The 10,228-nt window shown below is 34.0% G+C and overlaps 1 protein-coding gene across 1 annotated transcript; it reads right to left on the minus strand.

The window, feature by feature from the left end:
* Positions 1-1,269: 1,269 nt before the first annotated feature.
* Positions 1,270-3,521, minus strand: LOC110921841 (UDP-glycosyltransferase 83A1). Its single transcript, XM_022166170.2, has 2 exons — positions 3,026-3,521; positions 1,270-2,418 (listed from the first exon to the last, which is right to left on the minus strand). The coding sequence occupies exons 1-2, from the start codon at positions 3,507-3,509 to the stop codon at positions 1,496-1,498; spliced, it is 1,407 nt and encodes a 468-aa protein (XP_022021862.1). The 5' UTR covers positions 3,510-3,521; the 3' UTR covers positions 1,270-1,495.
* Positions 3,522-10,228: the final 6,707 nt, after the last annotated feature.

Consider the following 10,228-nt stretch of genomic DNA (forward strand, 5'->3'; position numbering starts at 1 on the left):
TGTGTGTGTTGTGAACTGATTGTAGTGTAACACGACGTACAGACAGAATCTGAGCGACGTTTTAACTTCTACAGGTAAGTGCCAATGTCAGCTATTTATAGTAATTTTTGGGACTCGCTTACGGACCGTATGCCTGATCCCCTTACGGTCCGTAAGCTAAGCAGTCTAATTATAGGCTGCCTAGGCTCGGGACTAGGCTTGCTGAATCAAAATTTCAGCCAATCAGATGCTAGCAACGTTTTATTTTAGATAATTATCAACTAGGGTTTGCCCCCCTCGAGTTTTAGGGGCCCTGATCCTGATTCTGATTATTCTGAAAATTTTAGGGTTAGTGCAGAATTACTTGGGTGTCTCAATTAGGGTTTTCTTATTGACTAATTATCGTCCTAATTATTGATTTTAGTGACAGTTGTTACAGTACCCTTTTGTCTCTAAGCCACCACATGATGCAAAATTAACCGTCCTCAGCTTTTAACGTTATTTTCACGAAGTTAGTAAAATAACGTTAAAATTCGTGCACTTTCACTTTTGCCCCCCGATGGTCCACACATATATCCATTATATGCGCATACCGCAAGCGGGGCGTACTTTCATTTTTTATAATAATATCTCTATTTCATTTATTTATACCTTTATTTCATTTATTTATACCTCCATTTTATGTATACATAAATCACATAACTACTTGATCCGGGGGCCGCTAGAATGAGAACCACCTCGAGTTGTAAGAACCGCGAGAACTACTTGATCCGGAGCGAGTTGGACCAATTTTTTTTTCAAAAACATAGATGCATGTATTATAAACACATTCGTAAAAAAAAAAAAAATTAAAAAAAAATGCCGTGCGTGTAGTTTTTTACACCCCAAGTTTGTGGTTTACGAGTTCCGTAAATTTACGGAACTCGTAAACCACAAACTTGTGGTGTAAAAAACTACACGCACGACATTTTTTTTAATTTTTTTTACGAATGTGTTTATAATACATGCATTTACGTTTTTGAAAAAAAAAAATTTGGTCCACCTCGCCCCGTACGGTGTGGTTCTCGCGGTTCTTACAACTCGAGGTGGTTCTCATTCTAGCGGTCCCCTAAACATCTATTCATGCATTTATACATCTATTTCATTTATGTATAGATCTATTTCATGTATTTATACACGTATTTCATGTATTTATACCTCCATTACATGTATTTTTAAGCAAAAAAAATTAGCCCATGTTTGAATTGGTTATTAACCGAAAATTAACCAACCCAACCGAAAACCGACAAATTAACTGAATTAACCGAACCGATTAACGGATGACTTCGGTTACGGTTACGGATAATGCTAATAACCGAACCGAACCGTGCACACCACTAATAACTCTATATTTGTAAATATTCTATAAATCATTCAAATCACTAAAACATTTATTCATTATTGTCACCATCTTGTTTCACCACCCCTCCCCCTATTCCACCAAAACCTGTTCTATAAATTCATGTTGATCAGTTGTTCACATAAAGTCAGGTTCATCCTTGGCATCTGCATCGTTCTTATGTATCCACTGGACAAAACTGTCAAGATTTCTGTGTGAGTACCCCCCTTTACTAACACTACTAGTAACCTTTTCTTTAATCTCTAACGCCTTAACTTTGTATGTTTTGTCACTCAACAACTGCTCCACCTTACTTATTATCTCTATTCGAGTAACAATACCCGCTTCTTCATCCTTTTCAAACTCCAATCCAGTCTTCCAGATGTCACAAGCGTAACTCGCGTTCTGAAACTGATCACAAAAATGTGGCCAACACAAAAGAGGCACTCCGTTTGTGACACCTTCTAAAGTCGAGTTCCAACCACAGTGACTCATGAAACATGCAACCGAAGGACGAGCCAAGACCTTCTGTTGCGGTGCCCATTTCACAATTCTTCCACGCGAACCGACTGCTTTGACATACCCATCCGGGTAACCAGTTGCAGTCTCCTTGGTCATACCCGGTCGCACCACCCACAAGAACGGTCTATTGCTAAGTTCTAGACCAAGTGCCAGTTCTTCGAACTGAGTTTGGTTGAAAGTAGTGGAGCTCCCAAATGCAACATAAATGACTGAACATGGTGGTTGTTGATCAAGCCATGTTAAGCAGGTGGTGTCTTCTTGCAAAAACTGGCCTGCTTGGTCAGCTAGTCGGTTTCTAGCGAGGAGTGGGCCTATCGGTTGCAGCTGCGGGTACATGCTGAATGCTGCAGCCTCAAGCTCAGGACACGAGTTGCATATAAATCTTTCGATCAGTCTAGAAGCTTCTTCGGTTTGTACTACAAATTTAAAAAATACTTGTGTGATAGTTGAGTCCTCAAAGCATGCCCATGCAAGGTTTTGAGGTTTTATAGGTGGCATGGTTTCAGATAGTTGAATCATCTCATCACTTAGAGGTATGCCTGCAATATATAAAAGGTTCAAGAAAGATTAAATGGACCCCTGAAATAGCTCATTTTTAATTTGGTTAGTTTGGGTTTACTGCTAATGAAACTTTTTATTAAAGTAATAATCTCTCTCTATATATATATAAACGTGTTAAGTATAACTACAGGAACAATTCTGTTAAATAATAATCTAAATATATTTGAATGAAAAAAAAAGTTGCCATAAATTTTTGGGACAATCACCAATATTAACATTTTTGTCTCTATTTTCTTTAATATTTACATTTTGACTCTATTTTCTTTTTGTCAAAATAAACATTCATTTTTACAAGGAAAAATCACCAATATAAGCATTCTAACACCTATTTTTTTTTCTTTTCTAAAATCAATCTAGTTTTTTTTTTTTTTTTTTTTTTTTTAGCCAGCTCTTTACACGTGTATTATTTTCATTGGTTGTTTTTTAAAATGTTTATTTGTGAGTGAGGTAAAAGTGAATGTTTATTTTGACAAAAAAAAGGTTCAAAATGTTAATATTAGTGATTTTCCCAAAATTTTTGATTTAATCTGTTTATAAAAAAAATGACACCTCCAACATACAAAACAATATAAGCCTCTCACTCACCATTCTTGTTTATAATCCCTTCATCAATCAATTTCTGACAAGACAATATGGTGGCCAAAGTAGCAACTGAGGCAGGCCTGAAGGCAGCTCTTCTAACTCCCATCTTCTTTGCCACTTTTATAGCCCATCCCAAGCAATCATCAGCAATAACACAACTTACTCTACTGCTCTCTTCTTCTTTGTTAATCCTCACTATTAGTTCTTCAAGCTTGAGTGGCATGGTTTGCAATATTGACAAGGCCAGCTTACAAGGGTCACTCCTGTCATCCCATGGCTCTAACCCATCAGGGAGTGAGACCATCTGCATCAGACCACCAAAACCATCTTTGTCTAAACAATTGTTTGTCACTAGATTGTGACTAACTTCTGTGTTAATAAAGGTGACTTTGACTCCTTGTGTGACTAAACATTGAGCAAGCTCTAATGTTGGAATAACATGGCCTTGTGCAGGGTATGGTATTACTATAACATGAGGTTTTGCCATGAGTTTTGTTGGAATATTTGTGGTTTGTGTTCTTCATTATTATGGGCTCAGTTTTATATAAAAAATGGTTATGGGATCTCCGCCTCTAGTGCATGGTTGACACTTTGCAGTGTCTTTATTACTGCTTGAAATGTCATGTGTCAAACAACTAGCAATGACAAATTTGACTCACTACTCAAATGAAAACTAAAAGAATATTATAATGAATATTATAATGAGTAATTTTGTTATTTAAATGAGTAAAAAAGGTAGTCCCACCCCTTGTGGTGTGGTGGCAACTATCTTGCTGACTAACTTTCTAACAATCTAACTTGGAGGTATGGGGTTTGATCCTCACTTGGTGTGAAACATTAGCCAGGTTAAAAAAAAAGTGAGTAAAAAAGGCCGTGATGATGGGAAAAAAGTAATGATCAATGTCCTTGTTATAAAGGACATAATATATGTTGGAATATCAGGCTCTAAATAGGACGTTATGCGACATGTAGACGATACGTAAGTACGTGTCAGAAATAGGACGTGATGCAAAAATAGGAGGTGTGGGATGAGACGTGGAAGAGCCGCGTTGTCCGACACATAGCACACACTTTTATACTTAGGGGAGGGGGTGGTTCACTAGTGATAGATTCTATCACTCCCACTATCCAATCAAGTCATGCCATGTGTACAACCAATATTCTATCACTAGTGATAGAAATGTAGGGAGGGGGGGTGGTATCACTAGTGATGGAATTCTACCACTCCCAAATTTTAAAAATATTTACTCTCACAAACAACACGTGTCCAGAGCATCATCAATGCAATTGGTGAAGTTGGTCAACAGGACATGCAATGGGTCCAGAGCATCATCAATGCAACAGGTGTCAACATGCAACAGGACATGCATCACCAAATTTGTTGAAGTTCAACGCGTGAACTTTTTAACGAGTTATAAGTTTAACGCGTGAAGGGAGTGGAGGCAGCGGTGTGCTAACGCGTGATAGAGTTTATCACGATAAAATAACGTGCCACCCCGTGTGGCCTTAAAAATTATATAAAATATATTAGGGGTAACTTTGTAGAATAGTAACCAATATTTTTAAGTATTTGTTTTAATTTTTATAATAATAATTCATCCATCCATATCCATTCATACTATATAATAAAAGAAATCAATAAAGACACTTGTCATTATTCTAAATAATCCTTAATTGTAGATAATTATTATTTAATTTAAATTATTAAGTATTAATTAAATTAATATAAATCTTATCAACTCTAAATTATTGGCATAAACTTAACTTCAAATCGTAAATTCTTATCTAAACTAAAAAGCATTGTTTCACATAACAATAGATAAACATGCATATTATTTATTGTTAATGTTAGTATTATTATTGTTAACTATAAGAAATTATATTAAACAACTTATTAATCAAACCAAAAATTTAAAATAGTATTAACCTAATTTAAAAAATAATAAATCAGTTTTGATATAGAAAGTTTTTTTCAACAATAGATAAACCCGTGTAATACACACGATTTTTAAAGATATAACATTTTTTATTATTTGCTATATAAAATTAGATTTATTCAACTCGTACAATACACGGAGTTTTTTTTTTTAAATATAACTTTTTTTTTTATTATTTAGTATATAAAATTACATTTCTTCCACCCGTGAATACACATGGTTTTTTTTAAATATAACTTTTTTATTGTTTGGTATATAAAATCCCATTTATTCAACCCGCACAATAAACGAGTTTCTTAAAGATATATTTTTAAAGATTTTTTTAACAATAGATAAACCCGTGTAATACACAGGGTTTTTAAAAATATAACATTTTTTATTATTTGCTATATAAAATTAAATTAATAAAAATATTATCAACTCTAAATTATTGGCATAAACTTAACTTCAAATCGTAAAGTTTTATCTAAACTAAAAAACATTGTTTCACTTAACAGTAGATAAACATGCATATTATTTATTGTTAATGTTATTATTGTTAACTATGAGAAATTATATTAAACAACTTATTAATCAAACCAAAAATTTAAAATAACATTAACATAATTTAAAAAACAATAAAAAAATCAATTTTGATTTAGAGAGATTTTTTTAACAATAAATAAACGCGTTTAATACAAAAAGTTTTTAAAGATATAACATCTTTTTATTATTTGCTATATAAAATTAGATTTATTCAACCCGTACAATACACATATATTTTTTAAAATATAACTTTTTTATTATTTAGTATATAAAATTACATTTTTTCCACCCGTGAATACACAAGTTTTTTTTTAAATATGACTTCTTTATTGTTTGGTATATAAAATTACATTTATTCAACCAGCACAATAAACAAGGTTCTTAATGATATATTTTTAAATATTTTTTTTAACAATAGATAAACCCGTGTAATACACATGGTTTTTATAAATATAACATTTTTTATTATTTGCTATATAAAATTAGATTTATTCAACTCGTACAATACTTATAGTTTTTTTTTAAATATAACTTTTTCTTGATTATTAGTATATAAAATTATATTTTTTCCACCCGTGAATACACAAGGTTTTTTTAAAATATAACTTTTTTATTGTTTAGTATATAAAATTACATTTATTTAACCCGCACAATAAACGAGATTCTTATAGATATATTTTTTTATTATTTAATATATAAAAGAGTTAAATGCCATTTTAGTCCTTGTGGTTTGGGCCACTTTGCCAGTTTGGTCCAAATGTTTGAAACGTTGCCATTTTAATCCAAATAATTTCAAACGTTACTATTTTAGTCCACTGGGTTAACTTCATCCATTTTTTCTGTTAAATAGAAGGGCAATTTAATCATTTTTTATGTAATTCTTCTAACTAGAAAGGCAATTCAGCCATATAAAATGACCAAACTGTCCTTCTCGTTAACAGAAAAATGGGATGAGGTTAATCCAGTGGACTAAAATAGCAACATTTCAAACTATTTGGACTATAATGGCAACGTTTCAAACCTTTGGACTAAACTGACAAAATCGCCCAAACCACAGGGACTAAAATGACATTTAACTCTATATAAAATTATATTTACTCAACACGTGTAATAAATGTGGTTTTTAAAAATATATTATTTTTTATTTAGTATATAAAATTATATTTATTCAAGCCGTATAATACACGGAGTTCTAACCTAGTTTATTATATAATTTGATTTTTATATATTTTTGAGAGTTACCATCAATAGTAGTTCAATATTTCTGAGTAGTTGTTTTGATTTCTTATAATAATATTTTACTCATCATATAATTTGAATGTTTTCTAATAAGTTGTGTAATCTTTTTTTTAACTGACCTCAACCTCTTTATTTTTTCCACATTACGATATAAAATTTATTAGAAATAGATATTGTGTCGTTATCGTACCAAATCGAATCAAGACTGACCAAACAACATTAGTAATGGTACATGCATGCATTTCTATGGTTTTCCGATTTCAATGACTTTGTGTTTGTACAAATCTGTTTTGTGAAGATAAATGAACATCGGTACCGATACCGATACCATGACAATCTTAACTGGTCGATATAGTTCAAACAATATCAGTGCAGGTACAGTGATCGTTTTTATTGTTTTCGATCGATATAAATACATGTTGATTTCTACACCGAGTGAATTATCATACCGGTACCATAACGAACCGAACCAATACTCACTGAACGTCTATGATAATGTACCGCCGCAACGCGCGAGAAAATTACCTAGTTAATATTAATTGCATCCAATCACACGCGGCCACGTCGTCTCCCACTATGCCCTCCACGCCGGTGAAATTCTTGCCGCCCCTTCAACAACATCGGCCTCCACGCCGTATCCAGAATGGTGTGCCCGGCGTAGAATGGCTTTCACGCCACTTTTCCACGCCCACACCGTATAGTCTAACAATATAGAGAAACACCGTCTACTCTTTTACTATTATAAACTAAAGCATATATACAAATTATATACAATAACTTTAACCATCTATTTATTATAAGGGTGGAATGAGTGGTCACCATTTGGGGAGTGGTAAACTTATTTTCTAACCAATAATGTCATACCATGTCAAGTCCTCATTTCACTCCCCATTTTGAACTCAATCACTAGCAATGGTCAAACACATATAGAGTGGTAAACAATTTAAAAAAAAATGTGATTGGTTGAAAGGGGTTGGGGCGCACCATTAATCTCCTCTCTCTCCCACCTCTCTCCTCTTCCCCACTGGGTGACTACTAGGGGTGCAAACGAGCCGAGCTACTCGCGAGCTACTCGAGCTCGGCTCGAAAAAAAGCTCGAACGAACCGAGCTTAAACGAGCTCGAGCTCGAGCCCGAGCCTAAAAAACAAGCTCGTTTAGTAAACGATCCCGAGCCCGTGCTTCGCTTATCGAGCTCGAGCCGGCTCGCGAGCCTAAACGAGCTTTCTGTTTATATATTTTTTATTATATATTAAACATATGTTTATATATAATAAAAATTACCATTTATATAAATATAAAAAAACTTAATTATATGTATAATAATAATAATTATAATTAATATAAATTAATTAAAATACTAAACGAGTCGAGCCCGAGCCGAGCTCGAGCTTGAAAAATTGCCTTCGAGCCTAGCTCGAGCTTTAGAAATAAAGCTCGAATCGAGCCGAGCTCGAGCTCGAGCTCTCATATGTTAAACGAGCTCGAGCTCGAGCTCGAGCTCTCATATGTTAAACGAGCTCGAGCTCGAGCCTGGTTGAGCTCGGGTTCGGCTCGGCTCGTTTGCACCCCTACTGACTACTCACCGCCTACACCACCTCTCTCCTGTTCCCCGATCACCAAACAAGGACCGGCTACACATCACCAATCGGTAAACAGTAAACACCCCTCCCCGATCTAGGGATGGCAAAAATACCCGAGCCCGACGGGTATACCCGAAACCCGACACAAATGGGACGGGTATACCCGATACCCGACGGGTATTGGGCCGGGTATGGGATTAGTTTTAAAAAAATTTCCGGGTATGGGATTAGGTGATACCCGACCCGATTACCCGAAACCACATACCCGTTTACCCGATCATATACCGGATTTTTTTTTAATTTATACTTTTATTTTCCATTAACCCTTGTTTATTAGTGATTTATTTTAGTATGTTCATGATGTGAAAAAAAATTCTTTTAGTATACGCATTTGATAATAGTATTTATGTTTTGTATGTTGTGAAGTATATGCATGTGAGTGTATAAGTATTATAAAGTTATTACTACCTCCGTCCCATTAAATGTGTCTTATTTTTAATTTTCAAAGTCTTTATTTATAAACTTTGACTTTAATTATATATTTTTGTGTTACATAAAACTTGATGAAAATTAACCCGATAAAAACACTTGTAAAACACACTCAAATCATATAACTTTCATCAAGTATTATCTAACACAAACAAAATTATTTAAGGTTAAAGTTTATAAATAAAGACTTTGAAAATTCAAAATATAACACTTTTAATGGGACGGAGGGAATATTAATTTATGATAAAACTTATATGTATGTAATGTACATTTTTAATTTATAATATTTTTTGTATAAATAAAATAATATAATAATTACAATAGTAAAAGATGTATTTAGAAATCCCAACATATATTTTTTAACAAACTACTGGGTAAACCCGATACCCACGGGTATACCCGATACCCGACGGGTAATTACCTGACAAATACCCGACGGGTATTGGGTCGGGTATGGGATGCGATTTTATAACCGGGTACGGGTATGGGATTACCAATACCCGACCCGAACCCGATCCCTTCCCTGAGACCACTCCCTCCACCCTAACCTTATACTATTCCTAACTCAACTCAAACTTTATTTAATTTAAATAGTTAATCAAAGTTAGATTAAATGAATTAACCATACAAACATAACTCAACAAATAAAATACCAACACTTGATAATAAAATCAAAACTAACTTTATCTTCACCTCAATTGTATTCCGCATTATTACTTTTTCCTTTAGAATTATCGGCTAACATTCTCCCCAATAATTCTGAACTGGGCCTATTTTTTCACATCTACAATGTTATCTACAACTTCATTTCCATGGGGCTGTTTGGTAGCCTCTTAATAACCATTCAGATATTACCTCTTAATGGTTTAAAACCTCTGAATGAATAAGAGGTAACCTCAAGTCTGAATGGTTAAGAGGTAACCTCTGAATGGTAAATCATCACATGTCACATTCTTCTACATTCTCATTGGTAAAATTCTTAATGGTTCCATTAAGAGGTAGCCTCTTGATCAAGATGGTGCTACTCCGATTTATTCCTTGGTCGTAAGCCACCTGCTATCGATCACCAACTGAAAAACTAGCCCCTTTTTGTTTTGTTTTCCTTAGCTGAACGAAAAATCTGCCCCTTGCTGTTTTCGTTTCCTGCGCTACCTGTTGGATTACATTTGCCGAAAGAATGAGCCCCCTTACTTGGATTGAAAGTTGCTATCGTGATTCGTGACCCAACCACAAAACCACCGCCAACAACCATTATTAACCTCACTACTGCCACATGCTCAGTTAGATATTGAACAATCCACTCAGATGACAAGTCAATAAAGCACCATTTAAAACAGATCAAAGATCTGAAACTTGCACATGTATATGTAGCAAATGGAGGAGGCTCACACACCTAATAGCTAAATTACATTACAAACTTGTTTAAAACATAGCA

The sequence above is a fragment of the Helianthus annuus genome, chromosome 17 (assembly GCF_002127325.2).
Source record: "Helianthus annuus cultivar XRQ/B chromosome 17, HanXRQr2.0-SUNRISE, whole genome shotgun sequence".
Lineage (NCBI taxonomy): Eukaryota > Viridiplantae > Streptophyta > Magnoliopsida > Asterales > Asteraceae > Helianthus > Helianthus annuus.

Bases quoted from the DNA above. Each gene is read 5' to 3' on its own strand.
- LOC110921841 (XM_022166170.2), bottom strand. From the start codon at position 3,509: ATGGCAAAACCTCATGTTATAGTAATACCATACCCTGCACAAGGCCAT. The intron at 2,419-3,025 runs GTGAGTGAGAGG...TATATATTGCAG, and splicing joins AGGGATTATAAACAAGAATG to GCATACCTCTAAGTGATGAG.